Source organism: Delphinapterus leucas, chromosome 6 (assembly GCF_059928025.1).
Source record: "Delphinapterus leucas isolate spDelLeu-1000000601 "Yukka" chromosome 6, BTC_Dleu_Yukka2, whole genome shotgun sequence".
Lineage (NCBI taxonomy): Eukaryota > Metazoa > Chordata > Mammalia > Artiodactyla > Monodontidae > Delphinapterus > Delphinapterus leucas.
The window spans coordinates 112739178-112762512 of record NC_143134.1 but is presented as its reverse complement, the minus strand read 5'-3'; the positions used below and the strand labels follow the sequence as shown (position 1 = coordinate 112762512).

The 23335-nt window shown below is 52.1% G+C and overlaps 1 protein-coding gene across 3 annotated transcripts; it reads right to left on the bottom strand.

The window, feature by feature from the left end:
- Window positions 1–665: 665 nt before the first annotated feature.
- Window positions 666–22117, bottom strand: PTGS1 (prostaglandin-endoperoxide synthase 1). Of its 3 annotated transcripts, XM_089913707.1 has the most exons (12): window positions 22002–22117; window positions 21820–21909; window positions 21357–21380; window positions 15183–15299; window positions 14591–14731; window positions 14119–14262; window positions 12593–12774; window positions 12398–12481; window positions 10407–10653; window positions 8041–8327; window positions 3276–3423; window positions 666–1797 (listed from the first exon to the last, which is right to left on the bottom strand). In XM_089913707.1, exons 1-12 carry the CDS (start codon window positions 22006–22008, stop codon window positions 1442–1444), a joined length of 1827 nt encoding a protein of 608 aa, XP_089769833.1. In that variant the 5' UTR covers window positions 22009–22117; the 3' UTR covers window positions 666–1441. The 3 variants fall into 3 exon arrangements, with proteins under 3 accessions (XP_089769833.1, XP_022434509.1, XP_089769832.1); XM_022578801.3 differs by lacking the exon at window positions 21357–21380; XM_089913706.1 differs by lacking the exons at window positions 21357–21380; window positions 22002–22117 and having other exon boundaries at window positions 21820–21946.
- Window positions 22118–23335: the final 1218 nt, after the last annotated feature.

The following is a 23335-nucleotide window of genomic DNA, read 5'->3' as shown; positions in this document are numbered from 1 at the left end:
TAAATATTTGTGACTGAACAAATAGCCTGCAAGTAAGGCGGAGGCTACAGCCCACCTCTGCCTTTGACCCTGAGCCGGACAAGCAAGATTAGGCCTGGAAGTGAGTCAAACCAGGAAGCAAGAGGATGCTGGATGGAGAAAAGCGCACAGCTCTAGATTCAGCCAGACCTGGGTCCTAACCTGGCTCTGGCACGTGTGGAGCACATCACTTAATCGCCCCGAGTCTCAGTATCCTTGGTTTTGAAACGTGGATTTACCACCTATTTCGCACTGTTGGGTTGAAAATAAATGAGAATGAAATGTGTAAAATTGGCACAGAGTAAATGCTCTCCGCCCCAGATGCCTTTCATCTCTGTTGTATGCTCAGTAAGGGAGGAAGTTGTTTTAATCAGATGGTGGGAACTGAACACTACATTTCCTGGGGCTGGGGAGTTGTGCATTTTAGGAGAGCGGCCTGGAAAAAGCAATTCCTAACCCACAGGATCGGCGGTGGGGAGGAGGGAATGAAACATCAGCGGTGAAAGATCTAGACCACGACAGGCCCAGGGATCCCAGTGGAAAGTCTCCTGCTGCAAACCTCCAGCACATCTAGCCTGTGGCTAGGAGAAAGGTCACTTTCATGTTACCTCTGCTTCTGGGGATGGTATCAAAAGCATAGCAGGCAATTTGGAAAAAGAACTTTATTAACTTCATGAAAAACAGCTGCCGTGAGTCAAGATCTGGACAAAGACAGAGCTCTGGTGACTTCCAGTCAATGGCCTGGAAAAAGCCACCTGTTCTCTCTATAGCCTCAGACCAGGGTCTCAGTTGGGGTCCCAAGCAGAACACCCCACCTCCTTGCCTCCTCTGTGCAGGCACAGATTCAGGCAATGCATTCTCATTAGACATTAGATTCCCCTGCTCTGTGGATGTCTCACTGAACAGGAAAATGAATCATCAATGCTCCAGACATTCAGGACAGGACAGATCTATAGCACACCAGCTACTGTTCTGGATCAGCAACCAGGAACACCACATTCTGAATAACCAATCAGAAAGTCAACACTCCGGAGGACCACCCAGAATTCTAGAATGCAAAATAAGAACCCCTTAACTTTCTAGATGATTCCATCAGGAGTCCCATATTTTAGAATGCCTGTATTCTGGATCAGCCAGAAATCTGACATTCTAGGTGATCAACCGGGAAACCAGTGTTCTGGCATTCCGAAGGAGAACCACTCCTCACTTTCTAGATGGCTCACCAGGAATTCAGCATTCTAGATCGACAAACAAGACCACAGTGTTCCAGATCGTGGTGAGAGACCCAGAGTTCTAAACGTCCACCCTTATGCGCTCAACACCAAATCAGAAACCCAACATTGAAGATTATCAACCCTGGCCTCGGCATTCTGGAATGATGAACAGTAAGCTCTACCCTCCAGAATGCTGCCGCCCTGGCCCCTCAGAGCTCTGTGGATGGCCGCCCCACTCCAGGCCCGTCCTCCTGGCGGGGGTCCGGCACGTGGAAGGAGACGTAGGGACAAGTCTTGGTGTTGAGGCAAACCAGCTTCCTCAGCGTGGCCGTCTTGACAAGGTTGAAACCCATCTCACCACCAAATGTGCTCGACTTCCAGTACTCCGGAGAACAGATAGGATTCCCTAAGAGGCCCTTAAGGGAAAAAGGAGCCCCAATTTCTATCATACTCTCCCCAAAGATGGAGTTTGGAGGGCACTTCTCAAGAAGCAGCCCTGGGTAGAACTCCAAGGCATCGATGTCTCCATACAGCTCCTCCAACTCAGCTGCCATCTCCTTCTCTCCTACAAGGGGGAGAAGCCAAAGTCAGAATCATGATGCCATCCATTACGGTTCATCTGGGGAGGGAATCTTCTAGGTCCACCTTTTTCTGGGGAGGAGAATGGACTTCAGAAGAGCACCTTGAGCAGATGAGCACATGCCCTAAAATCTGGCCCGGCTGACCGACCCTGCTCCAGGGCTGCATCTAGGGAAGGAATTTGCTACTGCAGATGGAGTCAAGGGCCTGGATCTGCCACCAAACAGCGTGTGACCTTGGGCAACTCACCCCACTTCTCTGTGCCCTAATTACCTGATCATTACAACAGGCAGAAGCTACCTATCTTGTTTCCTTCACAGGCAGGTTTCAAGGGGCCTTATCCTGGTCCAAGACCCTGCGCTCTACCGGAGCTCAGAGATGCAATGTCATTTGTCCAAGATCACATAGAGACTTAGCGACAATGTTTTTTCTGTCTCTCTGGACTGTCATGGGAGACAGACATGGAGTGTCCCTACCTGTCTCCTCAAGTCCACCCTCCACAGGGTACCAGTACACAGTCAGGTGTCATGTCACACCCTGGTCAAAACCTTTCAGTGGCACCCCCATTGTCTGGGACAGGGGTCCCCAAACTTGGCTGCCCAACAACTGGGGATCTTGAACAACAAATATATATATATATGACATATAGACATATATGTTACATATATTTATTATATATATTATACAATTTGTGTTTTTTATATATATATATACACTTACATATACATACATATGTATATACATACACATACATATATGTATGGAGATATATATATATACACACATACAGATTCTTGGGTACCACCTAGGTCTACTGAATCAGAATCTCTGGAAGGGCCATCTCAGATTTGGTATTTTTAATTAGTTTTCTAAGTGATTCTCAGGTAGCTGGCCCATAAATGGGACTTAGGAACCACTAGACAGAATAAAACCCAAAATCTTAGCGTAGAATCCAAGATTCCACACAATCTGAGCCAGCCTCCTATCACTAACCTCCGCCCAGCCACACCTAGGACTGTCCTCCTGAATAGGCTCACTTTTTTTTTTTCTTTTTTTTTTAGGCTCATTCTTTTTAACCCCTGTGTCTTTGTACTTTCTGTTCCTCCACCTAGAATGTTCTTCCCTCTATCCTTCACCTGGAAAATCCCTTTTTTTTTTCTTTTTTGGCTGTGCCATGTCTGTGCCTCCTGCAGTGGAAGTGCAGAGTCTTAACCACTGGACCGCCAGGGAAGTCATGGAAAATCCCTTTTTATCCTTCAAACCCAGCTGAGAAGCCACCTTCCCTCCCCAAGCAGAGTCATCTGCCATCCCTCGCCACCCCTGGCACTGTGCTCCCACACCCCTCAAATCCCACAGTCACAGTGCTGGCCATACGGATCACCCCGTTCTGTTTCCTCAATGTCTCCTTCACTTCAGCTCAAGTCCCTCGAGGGCAGGAGCCGTGGCCGGGAAACAGCTGCTCACCTGTGAGCTCCTGGAAAGAGGTGTAGGGCTTCATGCCAAACCTCTTGCGGTACTCATTGAAGGGCTGCAGCCGCAACTCTCTCGATTCCTTGATGACTTCCGCAGCCACGTATAGGACATGGTGGTCTGTGTTCCTACCCCCGCCGATCTGCCAAGAGATAAACACAGCTGTGGTCTGAGAGCCAGGCCACATTGTCCTGGAGAAGAAATTCAGGTCAGGAGTCCTTTCTGAGCAGAAAGGATGGCTCAGCCTAGCAGCCACCAAGCTGGGAACCCGGCCCTAGGTCTGCACTGCCATGCTTTCTCAGGGACCCCCTCCGAGGCTCAGTTTCCTCATCTTTAGAGTGTGGAGTGGGCCAGGAGGACTTCTCTAGTCACTCACCAGACACACTGTTCCCCAGCCCTTTGAATTTAGGTGAGAACCCACAACATTCTGTTAAGGAAGGTTCTGGAACTATTAGGTTCAGCAACTAGGACTCTGCAGAGGAGATGGCCAGCACAGCCACAGTCCAGAACTCAAGCAGAGGGGACTGGCATTTCAGATCTGGAAATAAAAGGCAGAAAGCTTTCTGAGCTTTCAAGTGATGGAAACAGACGGATGGACAAATGTGAATTTGAGGGGCCAAAACTTTATGGCTTTCCTAGGATATTTTTTAAACTCTGCCTGGCAGAACTGACATGTGTCTGTCACTCTCCAAATCAGTTTTTATCATAGAACAAAGATGTTTAATCTTTTAATGGATTCTGCTAAGGAACCTATTTCTATTGCTTTCCATTCTCTATATCACAGAATTGAGATTAAATAAAATTTACTGAGCATCTAGTATTAAAAAGTGAAACGCAGGGACTTCCCTGGTGGCACAGTGGTTAAGAATCCGCCTGCCAATGCAGGGGACGTGGGTTCGAGCCCTGGTCCGGGAAGATCCCACATGCCGCGGAGCAGCTAAACCCTTGCGCCACAACTACTGAGCCTGCGCTTTAGAGCCCGCAAGCCACAACTACTGAGCCCACGTGCCACAGCTACTGAAGCCCATGTGCCTAGAGCCCGTGCTGCACAACAAGAGAAGCCACCGCAAAAAGAAGCCTGCGCACCACAACGAAGAGTAGCCCCCACTCGTCTCAACTAGATAAAGCCCGCGCGCAGCAACAAAGACCCAACACAGCCAAAAATAAGTAAATAAACAAATTAAAAAAAAAAAGTGAACCCCTAGTAACCGGCCACCACTAGAAAAGAGAAACTGAGCTAGAAGGTAGGAACACAGAGTATCAAGTCACTCCATTCAGACCAGATAAAGCTACACACAGAGACAGGTGATTATATGTGTGTCTCTTTCTTTCTGCCAAGCCTCCTGGGAGAGGAATTGTTGTGAGCTAGCAGGGAGGGAACTAAAATCTTGCCATGAAAAGTGTAATATATAAACACATTTAGTTTAACTAAACTTGTAGTTTTACTTTAAGACCAAGGCAGTGGCGTAATATATCCTGTGAAGGGAGGGAAATAGGGTTCAAAGCCCAAGTAACCTGGTGAGATGAAGGCTCCAGAGGGAATTCCCTGGTAGCCCAGTGGTTAGGACTCTGAGCCTTCACTTCCAAGGGCCCGGGTTCAATCCCTGGTCGGGGAACTAAGATCTCACAAGCCGCACAGCACAGCCAAAAAAAAAAATAAGGCTCCAGAAAAAAAAAAAATCTGATTCATAACTGTTAAGGAGCATAGGTCTACTACTGTATAGCACAGGGAACTCTGCTCAATATTATGTAACAACCTGAATGGGAAAAGCATTTGAAAAAGAATAGACACACGTATATGTATAACTGAATCACTGTGCTGTACACCTGAAACTAACACAACATTGTTAATCGTCTCTACTCCAATATAAAATAAAAAGTTTAAAAAGATATTCTTAATGCAAAAGAATTGTCAAAAAAAAAAAAAGGAGCATACATCTAAAGAAAGATCTATTGCTCAGGGTGAATTGATAATGATAATGCTAAAGAAAGAGTTCTGTTTGGGTAGAACAAGGACAATTGGGTGAGAAAGAGGAAAAGCATAGTTGGGTGAAGTTGTACACCCTGGGGCAAAGCCAGAGGAGGCTGGTGCCAATCTCAGCTGAACCATTTACAAGCTGTGGGGCCATTGTGGATTGACTTGCCTGTATCCGTGTTGGAGTCCTAACCCCCAGCACCTGTGAATGTGACCTTATTTGCAAATAAATGTAATCAAGGTCATACTCCACTAGGGTGGCCCCAGATCCAATGACTGGCGTCCTGATAAAAAGAGGAAAGAGAGACACAGGGAGAGCACCATGTTGGAGTGATGCTTCTACAAGCCAAGGAACCCCAAGGATTGTCAGCCATCACCAGAAGCTGAGAGAAAGGGAGGGAACAGATTCTCCCCTGGAGCCTTCAGCAAGAGTACGGCCCTGCCGACACCTTGATTTTGGACTTCTAGCCTCCAGAACTGTGCAACAATAAATTTCTGATTGGTATTAATACCATCTGGGGGAGTTAACTACAAGGGCTTTCTAGAGAAATGTTTGAGGATTGATCTTTTTCATGGCCTAGATGTTAGTAATGTGTAGTAAATGTTTAATGGATGCTTGGATGGATCAATGAATAAATGAATAAAAGGTGATACTTCTCAGGTGTAAGGTGGGAATATTTCTTTCTTTTTCTGGATGTTTCTTTGTCTATGGAGGAAACCCCAGTAGCCTAACACTCTTAGCATCTTTTGCCAACCTCTCCCCCTCCCTCCTTATTAGAAGAGGAGGAGTAACTTAGTATTATTGGTGAGCTTGAGCACAGTAACTAGGCATGCGTTGTTCAAGCTGTCCTCTCTGCCGCTCTTGAATTCAGTTGACACCAGGGAGTATGTTTTCTCTCATACTCCTTGTTCTGGGGGGACAGGAGGATGTTGGGAGAGACCTTCCTTGTTTCCATGCTTCCATGTCTTGGTAGCCAAGTTTGTCTATTTGGGGGTTTATTATTAAAAAGCCTGCTTTAGGTTTTCTAGAATCAGCTTTATCAGTAATAGAGGTGATATTTTGAACTTCCAAAAAAATAAAAAAGAAAAAGAATAAATGTCTGCTGCTTAAAGCCCCCTGGTCTGTGTTCCTTTTGCAGCCCTAGGAAACAAATACAGGGACTGTAGGCAAACAACTTATGCTAATCCTCTGTTTCTTCATACGCAGCAATGAGGAAGGTAGAAGCATCAGTCTGATACGCTTGTGAAATAAGCATGTGGTGAAACAATCGAGATAAAGAATACAGAGCAGTTATCACAGCGTTGGTCACACGGTAACCCCGAGATGGAACCATGGGTGGGGATTATCAGGGGAGGCCCTGTTTTATCACTTCTCACACTCTCTTTGATATCCTGAGAATCCACACACTTCTGTGACCCTTCTGCCTGGTACCAGGAAATACCAGGGCTTTTCACACACGTCACCAGGGACATTGCTTGAAAATTCTTTGGAAACCATGAAGCCCCGCACACGAGTTATTGTCTCTGTTCATGTCTGTGTCCCCACAAAGAACAGAGGCCGTAAGCCAGCCAGCAGCCGCCCATTGGCGGCAGTATATGCTAATCGCAGTCAAATTACCAGGGGGAAACCTAAATCCATATGGTGCCACAGCTTCATGGTAGGGCTGAGGGGTAAGTATGAGAGAGAAGCAGGGGCTGAGGGGAGCTAGGGAAGGAGATGGGAGCTTCCAAACATGGGGAAGGGAAGATTTCGGAGGAAATTAGTTAGAAATTCCAGAGGGAAAGGCTGTATTATTTTGCTAGGGCTGCCATACCAAAGTGCAGAAATTTAAACAGCAGAAATTCATTTCCTCACAGTTCTGAAGGCTAGAAGTCCAAGATCAAGGTGTGGGCAGGGTTGGTTTCATTCTGAGGCCTCTCTCCTTGGCTTAGAGATGGCCAACTTTCCCCTATGTTTTCCCTCTATGCACATCTATATCCTAATCTCCTCTTCTTATAAGGACGCCAGTCACAGTAGGGCTCACTCAGTGACCCCATTTACCTTAATTAACTCTTTAAAGACCCTAGCTCCAAATACAGTCACATTCTGAGGTATTGGAGGTTAGGACTTCAACATGGGAATTTGGGGCAGGGGGCAATTCAGCCCATAACAGAGGCCTCTAATGTAATAAAGACCTACTATGTGCAGTCACTTTTGCATATATTGCCATACCCTGAATGTCTTCCTGGTCCTCAAATTGCCATATGCCCTCTGACCTCTGGGCCCTTGCCCATGCTGTCCCCTCCGTCTGGAACACAGAGACCCCGGGCCACGAACGCTACCTCTTGCCCTGGGAGGCCCCTATCCATTGTTTGGATCTCTGCTCAAACATCACTTCCTTATCCACAATCCCCAACTCTGGGCCAGAAGCCCCTCTCTGAGTTCCCAGAGCATGGTGCGCTTTCTATGTTGTGGTTCTTATAATTCTTCAGAAAAGCCCTTGGTACAGTGCCTAACATGTAGTAAGTGCTCAAACGATGTTAGCTGTCACATGACTGTCGTTCCTTTCTAGGGTGTACGCACCAAAAATACAAGGACCCAAGAATCACATTGACCTGGTTCAGCACTGTATCCCCAGCGCCTGCAGTAACGCCTGGTATCGTTGAATGAATGAAAGAACGACAGAATGAATGAAGGAATGATCACGACCTCCCAGTAGGGGTGACACTCTCCCCCTTTCACAGAAAACTGGGGTTTGGATCCCAGAGCCCAGCGGCCCTCCCCAGCGCTCCTCTGAGGCTCACCTGGCCCGCGGGCTGGCGAGAGAAGGCGTCCACCAGGGCCTCGACCCCGTAGTCCACCAGCATGGAGGTGTTGAACAGGAACTGCTCATAGCTGTAGTTCTGGGGGCCCACCCGGAAGGAGTCGGGCATGAGCGGGTGCCAGTGGTAGAGGTGATTGAACTCCATGGCAATTCGGTTACGGTACTGGAACTGGGTGCCTAACAGCAGCTCCGGGTCAAACTTGAGCTGCAGGAAGTAGCCACTCAGCTGCTGCACGTACTCCTCGATCACAATCTTGATGGTCTCCCCTGGGACGAAGGATGGGGAATGGGGTCAACAGAGCACAGGGACTTAGCCACCAGGCTTGGGAAGTGGGCCAGTTCACGCAAAGGGCTTGGTTTGGCCTCTTTATCATTGTAATGGTTGTTTGATTTTATTTGGCCACTTTCACTTTGCCTTTTTGTCACGGGGTGTGAAAATGGAACTTTCTGTCTCAGGCCGCACTGATGTCCCAAGACAGGAGCCACCTGCTAGTCCCATGTTCCCTGGGGAGGTCACAGGCCGGGCTGAGCAGGACACGCAAAGGAAGTATCTGAGGATGGGTTTTGTGACCCTCTGGTGGCCACCTTCCCACAGCCCATTAAAAGAGGCTGGAGACACCACAAAAGGTGGGCACGTAGAGATTAACTTAGTGAGGGAATTTCAGCGTGCCTAAGATGATGGGGGTGAGGGGAGCTCCCAAGAGACCATTCTAAGAGCTGCAGCAGCAAACAAGGGACACTGGAGACATAAGTGAATCTTGTCCCAAATATAACCCTCCTGTCTTCCTATGTATCAAATTCCTCTGCCCCCTCAGGGACAAGCTACAGAGCAAAGAGCCAGGGAAGACACAAAAGGAACATTCCATAACACAATGAAAACTGGTCAGCTAGATATCAGAAGAAACCGATATTTTGGCCAACTAACCACTAGACAAATTGACTTGTAGCAAAATGATCTGGAGCCACTGGAACTGCAATCAGCAGACCTGGGTTTAAATCTTGGCTTCACCATTTCTAGCCACACGAGCTGGGGCTGTGCTACTTACTCTCTCTGAAGCTCACTCTCCTTATCTGTAAAACGTGTACTAGAATCATACCAGTATAACAATATTCACAGGGTTCCTGAGAGGAGTAGACAAAGAATGCATCTGAACCGCTTCGTACAGGGCCTGGCATAACACGGAGGGTCAATATGTGTAGAAGTGGGAACACTACGTGGAGGTGTGAGGGGAGAATCCCCTCCCCATACGCACACGTCACAAAAGAGTAGATTAAGGCTCCCACCCCGTCCGCACTCAGGAAAGCACTCCCCTCAAGACGTGGTGGAAGCAGCATAAACTGGTGGCAGCCAGACCTGGTTCAAGTCTCTCTGCACTGAATGGCCTTGGAGAATTCACTTACCCTCTCTGCCTCTTAATCTTCACAACAAAGGGTAATCCTATCTGGGTCACAAGGCTGTCGGGAGGGTTGAATGAAGCACTGGAGGTGCAGGGCCCTAGGAGTCCCGCCTCTGGCCACAGCTTCATCACCAGTCAGTATGCTGGGCAGCCTGCAGACACAGACTTGCCCTCTCTGATCAAAGTCTCTATAATACTGGGACTTCTCCATTGTAAAGCAATTATACTCCAATAAAGATGTTAAGAAAAAGAAAAAAAATACTGGGACTTCTGAACCAGCCCCTTCTCGTTCTTTAGGCCATTCCTAACCCCAGTGCATGGCTCTTCCAGGCACCAATGAATCAGGCACTATAACTGGGAACAGTTACGCCCAGTGATGCTGAGGCGGGGGCAGGGGCTCACTGGTGACACAGAGTGAATATGGTCTGGACAGGGGTGTCGGGGGCCAAGCTCCCAGGCCAAAAACCATCTGACATTTTAGGCTGCAGGCTCACCCCTGTAGGGGACACAAAAATATCTTGTCTCTGAGGCACCCAGAAGCTACCAACCTCCGGGAAGGCAGATGCATGCAGGGCAGGAAACATAAGGATTCCCGAAGCCCAGGCAAGCTGGGGTATTTGCTGAGGATGTCCCTGAGTGCTCCTGGGATGATGGGGAAACTGAGATTTGGGGTGGCTAATCAGATTTGCTGCTAGTCACCCAGCTAATGATCAGCTACCACAGCCCTCCGTTTTCTGAAGGCCTACTATGTGCTAAGTACTTTCCCATTCATCATCTCAACAAGTCCTTACCACCATCATTATTCCCAATGTATAGATTTGGAAAGTGAGGCTCACACAGGGGAAGGACCCTGTTCAGGATTCGAATCTCTCTGTCCCCAAACCCTCCACTCCGCTTCTCAGGACAGAGGACGTGACCTTCCAGGACAAGGCTGGCTTGGAGTCCTCACCGATGAGGATGAGGCGGGCCGTCTGGAAGAGCTGCTCATCGCCCCAGGTGGGGTGCTCAGCCTTCAGCAGGTCACACACTCGGTTGTGCTCACGCAACCAGAGTGTGGCGTAGAGCATGAGCCCCGGAAGCAGCCCGAACACCTCCTGGCCCACTGCCATCTGGCTCTGGGGCGGGATGCCCCGGGGGTAGTGCATCAGCACTGGTGCCTCTTCCACCGATGGCGGGTACATCTCTCCGTCCAGCACCTGCAGGATGGGGCCACCTGGTAACCTGGGGAGGGGCCGGGTGCCTGCACCTGCACAGCTGACAGCCTTCCACTCCTACTGACAGCTGCCCGTAACACGCAGGGTGGCCACCCGGCCTCCCTGACCAAGGCCTGTGGATTCTACCTCCTAAAGTGAGTCCCTTTCTCTCTCCCCTCTGCCACCACCCTCTTCCAACCCACCCTCATCTTCCACCCTGACTCCCCTCGTAAGTGGCTCCATCCCCCCAGACAGTCCGTTCTCGGCTCTGCAGCCAGAGCAATCCTTTAAAACACCCAAATCGAGCATCACACCCTGGCTTAAAACCCTTCCAAGTCCTCTCTCTGCTCTTGGCAGAAATCAGAAATCCTTAACGCGACCCTCGCTCATCGGGAATCACTCAGGTGTCCAGCAGCATCTCCCTCATTTTCCTCCCTTGAATTCACTCAAGCTGACTTCCCCTCTCCAGCCTTGATGCCTGATAACCTGGCCTGTCCTGTGCCCTTCTTGGCCTCCCTAATTTCTCATCATCATTCATGCAACTCTTGGTTTATTCGTACTTCCTAAGGAAGCCTTCCCCATCCTCTGCACACTCTCGTGGCTTCTCCCTGGTGGCAGCTATCACAAGTGTAATTAATTATGTGGCAGTGTCGTCATTCACTCAATGAATGTCCACCGAGGACCTACCATATGCCAGATACTGTTCTTAGCCCAAAAGATTCAGCAATGAACTTTCTGTCTTGGTTTTTGTTTAGATTTGCATGGTCCAGTATGGTAGCCACTAGCTACGTGCAGCTACTAAGCTCTAGAAACGTGGTCGGTGTGAATGAGGAACTGGATTTTTAATTTTATTTTCTTTAGATTTAAATTTTAAAACAGATACCTCAGCTATTGGGAAGTCGTTATGCTTAGAACAACTTGGACATGTGAATCTACTTTCTCAACTGTAAATTTTATGAAATCTAAATGCAGATCAGAATCTCCAACGAAAATCTGGCACCCAAATTGAGATGTGCTACAAGTGTAAGATACAGGTCAGATTTTGAAGATTTAGCACAAACAGTGAGATATTTTATTGACAATTTTTGTGTTGATTACATGTTGAAATGATAAGATTCTGGATATATTGGGTTAAATTAAAAATATTTTATTAAAATCAATTTTGCCTGTTGCTTTTTACCTTTTTTAATGTAGCCACTAGAAAAATTCAGATAACTTAGATGTGGCTCACAGCAATGAAATAGGGCAAATGATACCTATTTTATGCAGTGGATTTGAGAAGTGCATGAGATGATTACCTATGTGGCTCTAGCACCACTGAACAGTGCGAGTTCAGACGAAAAGTCCTCGTGGAACTAGCACCCTACTGTTTGTGTCTGTGGTCCCTGAGGAGCTTGAGGGTAGGGCCCATAACTATCACGGCCACTGCTCCCCTGTGCCAGGCACATCACAGTGCCCAATTAGTATTGTAGAATAATTAAATGAATAAATTCAGGCTGGAAATATTCATCTCCTGTGGAGCCCCAAAACCCACCTCCCAGGAGAACATGAGAGGCTACGTCTGCTCCTTGTCTGCGTCTCTTCCCTGGCACCCTTTCCCAGGGTTTGCTGTCTCTCCTCCGACCACACACCTCCAGCTTCTGCAGCTGGCCATCTCAGGACACCCTGGAGGCCCCCACCAACAGCTTCTGCCAGGGAAGACCGTGGAAGGTTCTTCCCAACGCCCCATCCCAAGACCCAGTGCTACCTGGTACTTGAGTTTCCCATCCTTAAAGAGCCGCAGGTGATACTGACGTTCCAGATTGTCTCCATAAATGTGGCCAAGGTCGACCTGAAGACAGAGAGAGGGTCCACTCAGACCTCTGGGTCCTGCCCCACCTGTAACAACCTCCATGTGCCAAGTGCAGCCCAGAGAAGTCCCGAGCCCCTCCCAGGTACTCACCCCATGGCCCAAAGCCTTGGTGAAGCCAGGACCCATCTTGCCAGAAGTTTTGAAGAACTGATGTGTGAAGTGTTGCGCAAAGAAGGCAAACATGAGGTTGCTGCCTTGGGGGTCAGGGATGAACTTCCTCCTGAGCAGGAAGTGACGGCTTAGGAGCTCGGCATCGGGCAACTGCTTCTTCCCTGGTTGGGGAGGTGGGAAAGAGCAGTAGCTGCTTCCGGTCTGGATCTTCCTGCCTCAGGGCCTTCCAGGCTCGCCAGACCGAACTGGTCCACGCAGGAAGCCCAGAGTGGCCTCCGCAGGACCACCTCCCTCCCACCTGATGGCCCCTTGCACCTTCTCTACCAAAAGGCTCTAGAAGTATTTATGGGTGAAATGGCGTGATATCTGGAATCTGTTTTTAAAAACTCCATAAAAAGTAAGGTGAGAGGGGATAGATGAAATAACATTGGCAAATTGTGGACAAATCTTGAAACCCAGAGATGGATACATAGGACTTCCTTATACTTTTCTCTCAACTTTTGTGTGTGTTTGCTACTTTGTACAAGTTAACCCTCCTCCCCCTAAAAAAGAAAGAGAAAACAAACAAACAGAAGAGCTTGGATTCCCCAGCCGTGGAGCAAGGTAGCCTGTGTCTGAAATGGGTTATGCCATTTACTAACTGTGTGAACATGGAGAAGTCATCCCATCTTTCTGACCCTCAATTTCTTCTTCTATAATATAGGGCAAATGATATCTATTTTATGCAGTGGATTTGAGGAGTGCCAATGTAACCGGCAGAAAACTGGTGAGATGGAATCTTTTAAACCAAGGGTCAGCAAACTTTTTCTGTACAAGTCCAGATAGTCAATATCTTAGGCTCTGCCAACATGTGATCTCTGTCGCATCTGCTCAGCTTGGCTGATACAGCAGGAAAGCAGCCACAGGTGATACCTAAGGAATGTGACTGTATTGTCCTTTGTGTACTTGAAACTGAATTGATGGCTCTAAACTGAGTAAACCCCCCTGTCTGAAGACAATCACAGGAGCGGATAAGGAAGAAGGTCTTGGGAAGAAGACCCCTACCAACGAGACCAAGTGGGGGTCTTGAACAACTAAAGAAAAAATTTGACTTTATGTGTAAACTGCGCCGATGAAGCACATAAGACTGTTTACATTAGTAAAGACCCAAACTCAGAGTTAGCACCCTGTAAATAGCTCACTATTCTTTCCTTCCTCCATTTCAACTTTAAAGTCACCCCCATCTCAGCAGGATCCCACCCATCTAGTAGACAAGGTTCAGGCAAAGAGGCACCCTGGAAATATGGAAGCACTCGTCTGACTCTGCCGCTGACCTCAGACAAGACCCCTCCACAACCTCTTCCTGTCCTCATCCCTGGTTCTGGATATGCATATGTCTTGCCTTGGTCCACCCATCTGTGAAATGGGTCAGTAACTGCTCTTCTGCTTGTTTTTTCCCAAACAGAAGAACTAAGCATCTCCTGTGACACAGCCCAGGCCCAGCCCCCTCACCCCATCGCCATTACCTTTGGTCCCCATGGGCGTGGGGCAGTCTTGGGGCACAGAGGGCAGAACACGTGTATAGTAGCTCACGTTGGAGAAGGATTCCCAGCTGATGTAGTCATGAGCTGCATTGTAGGTGGGGGGGCTGGGGATGAGGTTGGAACGCGCTGCAGAGGGCGAAAATAATAGTGACAAGGGGTTCCTGCACCCAGTTACACACCCCCTTCCCTGCCTCTTCTTGGGTTGTTCTATTTTTGGTCCCCCCATGCGGCCAAAATCTTACTTCCCCGACCAGGGATTGAACCCGCACCTCAGCAGTGAAAGCACGGAGTTCTACCCACTGGACGGCCAGGGAATTCCTTGGGTTGTTCTTTTTTTATCTGGCACCCTAGAAGCCCCCCGCCCCCAACCCCTGCCCTTATCATATGCCAAGAATTCCAGGAAGTGGCAGGATTTCTTGCTCCCCTAGATTAGGAGGGCCCCGCCCTCACCCACCTATGAGTACCAGACGCATGAGCATGTCCCGGATGTAGGTGGCATTGACAAACTCCCAGAACCAGCGGCCATGCGTCAGCAGGAAGTGGAGGAAAGAGGGGCTGGGCCGCAAAGTAGTCCGGAGCCAGGTCCATAGCTCAGCTGTGAGGGCAGTGGGAGCCATTCAGTCAGGCCCTCCTGGCAGGACCAGAAGCAGCCAGAGTGGAAGATGGGAACGGGGGACGAGGGCCAGGATGGAACAGGGTAGAACCTCTGGGGCAGGGGTAAGGATGGAACCTTGGGAGTGATGGCACGTGACAGAACCAGAACCAGACGTGAGGACAGGAGACAGGACCAGGGACTGAGGTCAGTAAGGCCAGAGCTGGGCAGTGAAAACTCACTACAGTGCCCAGAAGCGGGGAGTGGGTTGTGCCAGGAGTGAGGGCTTGGGCTGGAGCCAGGTCAGGGGCAGTGTCAGAGGTCAGGGGCAGTGTCAGAGGTCAGGGGCAGGCAAGAAAAGAGAACAGGGCCACGGCCGGAGGCGAAGGTAGGAAATGGGGGTCTTGGAGGATGAGCCCAGGGGAGAAGGATTGGGGCTGGAGGCCCAGCTCACGGATGGTGCAGTTGGGGCCGGAATAGCCCGTGCGGGTACAGTCACACTGGTAGCGGTCAAAGCCGAAGCGGACACAGATACCCTGGTGCTGGCATGGATAGTAACAACAGGGGTTCACTGTGGGGAGAAACAGAGATCAGAGACCACTCCAGGGCGACCTCTCGTTGGGACCAGAGGCAGGGAGTCCAGTCACAGCTCTCTCCTAACTTACTGGCTCCTGTGTTCCCCAAGGGTCCTCTCTGTCCCCACAGCTATGACCAGAAAGCTCCTGGCCCTTCCGTTTCCAGACCTTGCTCTGGGTTTCCAATCTTCCCCACATCAGGCCACCAGGGGAAGTCCCCCCCTCCCTCCCTGCTGTCACCAAAGTGGGGCAGGAGAAGAGTCCAGGCCCCAGGCTGTGACATCAAAGGCTAGGAAACAGCTGATAAGACACTGCAGCCACAGGCTTTTCTAGAGCATTCACTTTCTGCCAAGTCAGAGCTCAGCACCAAGGGCAGAGTTTGTGGGGTTCAGTAAAGGGAAAAGGATAGGGGTTCTCAGACCAACCCCCAACCTCTGGGCATCAGGACCTACCATTCCTTTATTTTTGCAGAAGGGAAGGAAGAGCAGGTATCACAACGTCCAGTTATAGGCAGATGGGGTGGGGTGACTGAGGCCAAATAAGGGGAAACCCAGATGGGTCACCCAGCAAGTGGCACCAGACCAACTGCCCATCCCTTCACTTCCACCCCACCCCCAGACACTCAGCCGTCAAGTCCAAGGAAAGACGTTTCCCAGAACCCAGAAGACAGAGAATGGGTTTGAGGGGAGTCTCAGCTCCCATCCTGATAGACCCAGTCCCAGCTCACATCAGGGTGGAGTATGGGCTCTAGGATCTTGAGGGAGGTCAGGCACCACGAGAACAGGAGAGATGTGGCCGGAATACTCTCTCCAGAGGGTGAGTGGAGCTCTAGCATCACCCCCACCAACCCCCTGGAGAACCACTCCCCCAGCAGGAAGTCCCTCCTTGTGTCTAACCCAGATCTCCCCAACCACAGCTTCAATGATTCTCCAACAGCAAGGTCAGAGTCTCCTTGGAGCTCCCTCAGTGCTCGTTCACAGCTCAGCGAGGGACACCGAGGCTTGGGAAGAGGTGGCGACTTGGCCAAGACCAAGGAACAGAGCCAGGCCTCCTGCAGACCCAGGGCGCCTGGCTCCTGGCAGCAGCTCCTTCCCTGGCCTTCCACAGAAACACCAGGTCCCTCCTGCAAACACACTTCCTTAACTGGGCTCAGAGCCAACGTTACAGGGAACTCTGATTCTTTGTGCATCTGACTATAGGGGGTCAAGAGGAGAGCAACGGGAGGTAGGAGGCTGAGAAGCCACCGCAGGCTGATCACCTGCTGTGGTCACAGGGCAGGACCCTCTGGTTTAGGGCTCCTCACATTGCAGAATCATGCAAATAGTCTTGCTTAAGCCCTGGCAACTCCCCACAGCCCCACAATAGCACCTCTGTGACCCTTGCAGGGTATAAAAAGAAGGAACCCACGGGAAGAAGTCTGAACAAAAATGCCTTATCAGACCAACGAACAAAAAGGCCTTATCAGACCAACGCAGGCGGACCGGCAGGTGGGGCCCAGGGCAGGGGCCTGGCAGGACCCCCCTCCCCTCCTACAGCCACAGGCCCAGAAACGCCAGGGAGCTCAGGCTCAGCCGTGCCGCGGGCTCAGGGACCTGGGATCTCATCGATCCCTCCTGCTCAGGACACTCTGCTGTTCTGCCCAGGAGCTCCCGTGGCGCCACACTGCCCAGCTCCCGACCCTGGCGCACCAGGCCCTCTGTCACAAACGGGTCGCCCTACCACTCAGCGGGCACAGGGGCTGAGGCGCGGCCCTTCTCTGGGCTGTCTCCCCATCCCTCCCCCAGTAGGGATCCCAAAAGGAACTCAGTTTGTTCTGTGGCAGCCCATCCCGCGACCCCAAAGCCGAAAGCTCTGCTCTGCTCCCTCCTTGACCCAGGCTGCGGCTCCGCCCTAGTAAATTCCCTCCAGATCTACCTGACCCTGCCCACTGCGCATGCACCGGAAAGCCGCCCCCTAAATGTCCACACTCCGCCACGCTCTCTCGCCCCTGCTCCACGTTCCAGCTCGACCTGCTCTGCTCCACCACAAGCCTCCAAGGAAAAGGGCTTTCCCTGACTTTCTCCTCCCTCACAGAGGCCGTGCACACAGCTGGGGCTCAACCCATGTCCTGGAGAGATCCAGCCACCCAGGGAATCCAGATGTGGTGGCCAGAGCTTCAATGTTTGCGGAATTTAAACTGCAGCGAGGAGACCAGCCAGCCCAGGCTTGGCCAGAGGGACTCCCTGATCTCCCCAGCACCCCTGCAGCTGGCTCTGAAGTCTGGCTTGAGGGCTTCAGCAGGCAGCAGAACTGTGTCCCCAGACGCAGAAGTTCCTGCCCGCATCCCTCTCCCTCTCCCTCTCCTGTCAGGACAGTCTGTGTGCCAGGCGCGGGCAGAGGTCCCTCCCTCCCAGACCTGCTGCCCAACTTTCCCTCCCTCCTCTTCCGCAATCTTTCCATAAACACCGGCGGCCCCAGGGCAGGGAAAGTTCTTCCCAGCAAGGATAGCAGCTGCCGCTGGCGGCCCCATGATGTCAGGATGCGCAGAGAGGAGACTGGGTGCTGCTCCCCCCCTTCCCCGGGGAGGGGAGCCTAACCACAGCTGGACGGTCACGATGGGCCCGGAAGCCAGGGCTCTGGCTGACCCTCCAACCTTGCATATCTACCTCGTTTATCTGCTCAGCACTCCCTGGTGGGTGGGTGAGACTCCCCCTACCCCTGCCACCCCCCCACCGCCCCAACCCTGCCACAGATGAGGAGACTCGCCCAGGCCCCACTGCTTCAAAACTGCAGAGCCAAGATGAACTCCCTTCTCTTCCCTGCCCTTCCTCCTCCTGGAGGTGCCCAGCCCTGGATTTGGGGAAGGGATGCAGAGGGAGAGTCACTTTGTCCCACAGGCTGGGGATGACCCCAGGTGAGATAGGTTTGTCACCTTTCCTTCAAGGTGGACCTGAAACCAGGACCCCAGAGGGAGCACCATCCCCTACCGCGACCAGAGCTCTGGGAACTATTCACAAAGGAAGGCCTTCCTTCAGTCTAACTTAAATCCCACATGCTTTCATGTGCCCAGCGGAGGACACCCTGTATAATAAAACATCAAGAAAGAGAACTAGGGAGATGCAGACACAGAGTCTAAAGTGCCTTGAGTTCCCACACCCAGCACAGGGCGAGGCACCAAGTAGGTGCTGGGTGAAGATTTATGGGAGAGTGACTACTCTTTATTGGCTGTGTGTCCTTGGGCAAGTACCCTGTACCCTCTGGGCCTTATTTTTCAGCGTTTTCCAGGAAGGGGAGGGAACAGACAAGCTCTAAGGAAAAACCTCCCTCTCTGCCTCCCCTTCTCTTCTCAACTCTGGGCGAAGCCAATCTATCTCCAAATATCTGGGTTATTTGCATCAATAGGATTCCCTAGCCCCATCAGCAGAGAACCCTGCAGCTTGCTCTCACTGCGTCTTCAAGCCAGCCCAGAGGTGGGGTTGATCAGCAAGCCCACACTGCACACATTCCCACCGATGAGGAACTGTTTAGGACTTCCCGGCTCCAGAACTTTCTGAGGATCTGGCAAGGAAATGTCCCCCAGCCCAGGAGTCAGGGCTCCAGGCACAGTGAGGGAACACCAAGTCGTCAGGACTTGGAAGCACCAGGCAGCAAGAGGGCCGGTTAAAGAGAGAGGCTGGACTGAAATTCCCTAAGAATAATATTTAGAGAAGCTCCAGGAGCTTGGTAGCCAAAGAGAGAAAAAAAAAAAAGGGGGTCCTGACCAGCCAGACCTGGGCCCCAGGCCCTACACCCTACCAGGTCAGCGGCCAGCCGCCAGGCACCACCGCAGCGGGCCCCGATGGCTGGAAGAGGAAGTCCTCTCCCAGCCCACAGACTCCTCTGGTGCTGCAGATAGGAGGCTGCAGTCAGCAGGAAGGTTTGGCACAGGCGGGGTTCCTGCCCTACGTTCCAGGGTTAGCTGGTCTCAGGCCCCTCTGCCTGGCATGGAGCTCCGGTTGCCAGGTCATGCCCTGTCCCTAGCCAAAGAGAGGGCACTAAGCCCAGTCCAGGAACTGGAGGGGATGAACTTGAGCATTAAGGAAGCCCTGGCACATCCCTGTCCTCCAAGCCGGACTCCCCTCGTCTGTCACAAGAGAGGCAGAAGCAGCATTCTCTCCCGCCACCTGCCCCCACGTAAGCTTGCAGCCCTTGTCTCCTGGGGGAATCAGCCTTTGCTGCTGCTCTGGGGACAAAACACAGGCTTTGGCTTTCCCGGGCAGATGCCTCCCCTGAATATCCAGGCATCTTGGACCTCAGTTCACCCAGAGACGTGGAAACAGGAAGGCAGCCCAAACCTTCTGCCCCAAAACCCAACTGGTCCTCCGTTCTTTCCTTGATCCTTGCAGCAGCCTCCTTAACGGTTCCCCAGCCTCCAGTCTCACCTCCAAGTCATCCGCCCAATCTCACTCTTCTGTTCCCAGTTACCCTGAGGCCCCAGTCCCTCTCCTCATTCTGCATCCAAAGGCCCGTGTCCACCAGCAGCTGCCTCTGTCCTACTGCTTCCTGTGTGCCCTTCCACTCCCACAGTTCAGACCTTTAGGCTTCAGCTCATGCCCTTGCTTCTGCCAGGAAGACCCCTTCCAGAGTTTCATAGTAAAACCTCACAGGATTTCCACCAACTCACCACCTCCTTCGGGGTCCCGGTCAAACGTCACCACCTCCAATAAGCCTCCCGAAATTCTTCACATGTAAGGGACGAGAGATAACTGCCCCCCACCCCCGAGCCCCACACACCCCTGTGCTTCTCTCAGTCATGGCCCTGACCCCCTTGGATGACAGTCTGTGGGCATTTCTATCTCCTCCACCAGACTGCGAGCTCCTCCCAGCTCTGTCTCCAGGCTGCAGCCAAAGACTGGCATAAAGCAATCCCCTGGGGGTGTTTGTGGAGTGAAGAAAACAATTCTGTTTAAACACAACATAAAGATAAGTAGAAAAGGCTAAAAGCAAAATGGCACAGACCATGGCTCACTAAGTACTGGTGAACAGACACAGGAGGGCAGGCAGGGTGAGCCCTGGGTACCCTGGGGGCCTGGATGGGGCTGAATGGGGCTTCAGAGGAAGTGCTGGGCTGATCCAGGGGCTAATAAAAGGGGCCACTGGGTCAGCCTAGTCAGCCTCGGCTCTGCTACTGGGGTGTCAGACAAATGGGCTCACCCCTCTGGGCCTCAGAGTTCCCTTCTGTAGAATGGGACTAACATCTCCCTGGCAGGGCTGTTGTGAGCACCAACAACAGAGGTGCCCACAGCCTGGTTTTGTAAACTGTAAAGTGCTGGCCACGTGGGTCTTCCTCCTCTTCTTCCCACAAACTAGACCTTTGCTCATGCCCAGCATCCTCCATCCTTTCCTTGACTCCCCAAATGCCATCCTCTCAAACCCTCTCCTCCAGGAAACCTGGTCTGATTCCCAGTTCACATAGGTACCCTTTCTCTCTCCTCTGAGCATCACAACAGAAGGCTCAGATCCCCTCCCCACCATCCTCTGTTGACCCCATTTTGCAGATGGGAAATGGAGACACAGAGCTCACACAGCTATGTGATGAAGGAAGCTCTGTCCAGACTCTGCACAGACACACACACACACACACACACACACACACACACACACACACACACACAAGCAGTAAGCTGGGGGAGGGAGGCCGTCCAAAGGAGGAACTGCAGTCCTTCACCTGGAACCTGGTACATGCATGGTGGAGGGGGAGGAAGGTGTGAATTTTACAGGACCTGACTTTCCCCATCTTCTTTGGGGTGATGAAACCAGGGTCCATTGGCAGGGGGTGAGAAGGGCAGGGAGGACTCTGAGGAAAGACCCTGAAAAATGCCTACAGTCAGGTAGATCCAGCTTCCAACCCTGAGCCCACCATGCACTGTGTGAGCTTGAGAGGGTTTTAGCCCCTACCTGAGCCTCAGTTAACTCATCCGCCCAGTGGGGACCTCACAGGTGAGGATTTAAACCTCAGGGGAAGCAACCCAGCCCCGTAAGTGTATTTCCACCTCCACTCTCTCTGGAATGGCTGGTGTACCCCGGGTCCTCACCGAGGGAGATCTTCTCCACTGGGGCTGGGAATCCGGAAGGGTACCAGAAAGTTAGAGGCTGGAGAAAGAGAACTCGCCAGCCCGCCTTCCCCTGGAGCCTGCTGCTTCCTCCGAAAGTGGCCCGCAGGGGAAACAGCGGGATTGTTGGGGATGAGCTTGGATCGCTGGGGGCCCAGAACAGGTGAGGGCCTGGAGAGAGGCTGTCCCTTTTCCCAAAGCCGGCCCGAGATCCCAGTCTGCCCTTTCCCCCCGAAAAGAACCCAGTGGCGTCCTAGCCAAAGCCACAGCCCCCGGGGGTCTGCAGAGAGCCCCCATCCCACCGACAGACTCAGCCCCCTCCCCACCCCCAGGCACCGCGAGCCGAAAAGGGGAAGCTGGGCCGGCCGGAGGGAAGAGGCGGGTGGGGGCCAGGCCAGGGACGCAGGACCTGGGGCTCTTCGGGGGCAGGAAAGGGGCCGCCTACCCGGCGCGGGTGCCCCGGGGGCCGCTGGCAGGACAGGGGACGGCGGCAGCAGCAGCAGCAGCAGCGGGAACCGAAGCGAGACACTCCGCCCTGCAGAGGGAGAGAGATGAAGGGCTGAGCCTGGCATTCAAGGCTCCACCAGGAGGCAAAGGGGATTCTGGGGCCACCAGGGCCGGACTTACGGCTCATGGTGCAGGGCGGTTGATGGATGCGGGATGCGGACTGCCTGCTCCTTGGGTGCGTCTCTAACTGTGCCCCGGAGCTCTGGCCCGCCTGGCCCGCCCCTCCCCACCCATTCCCTGGCTCCACCTCTCTAGCCAGCTGTCACCTCGGCCTCCGCCCATTTACTTCCTCTGCTCCCGCTCCAGCCAAGACATTTTATTAATTATTCTATGATGGACACTAAGGTGGTTTTTCACCCGAGATCCGTGAGACACTGGAGCCTTTAAAACCCGGTAGCACCAGAAGTGTGTCCATTTGGTTGATAAGAAACTGAGGTCCGGATATGATGTGCCATGCTGAGGGCCCCCAGGGCTTCAGGGCAGAACGGCTGGTATCTCAGCCTAGAAACGTCCGCTCAGAACCACATAGCCTCCCCCCACCCCCACCGCTACCCCCAAGTGGAAGGAGGATGGAAAAGGAGCAGTCCAGGCGGGCCTGCACACAGTCTCTGGGGTGGGAAACCCACTACCCTCAGATCCAACAGGGAGGATGGGCTTCCGCCAAGGGCTGGGCTCTGCCCTCTAAGGTCATGCGTCTCTGCCTGAGCCTCTACTGCCAGAATGAAGAGCACAGACTCCAAGTCCAGGAGACCTAATTCAAATCCAGCCTCTACAGCTTACTAGCTGTGTCTCCTTGGACCTGGTACTTAACCTCTCTGGTCCTCAGTATTCTCTTCTATAAGACGTGGATGCTAATAAGACCCATCCCGGAGAACTGCTGTAAGATTCCATAAGGTAATGCCCACAAACTCCCTGATGCAGTGCCGAGCACAGAGTAGGTGATCCGTTATCAGGAGGCATTCTTTTCAAAGATCTCCTGACTCAGGTTCCAGGGTGGCCAGCGTGGAAGCTCCAGCTGGACTCACATCTATCTGCCTACTTTATAGAATCCCAGCACTCAGCTCCTCTTTTTTTGTAGCTGGGGAAACTGATCTTCGAAGGGGGATACGCCCTGGGTCACACAGGGTCCCCTGGTCCCCACATCCACAGATTTTCTCCCTCAGTTTCCCCCACACACCCAGCCATCCTGTGGGCCCCAGAGAGTGGAAGGGCAGGCAGGAGGGCTCAGAGGTCCGTATGTGGGCTCCCAGACATCCTTGGGTACAGAATGGGAACCATGTGAGATGGGAGAAGTGAGGCCTACTGGGGATCCCCTCCTATGGCCCCACCCTAGCTGTTCACATGCTCCACTGGGACAAAAGCCAGCTGCCCCAAGGAGACAGAGCAAGCCAGGGCAGATGCGGGCGGGAGTGGAGCAAGTGGAGGGCCTGGGGCCCTGGGGTGCTGGGGAAGTC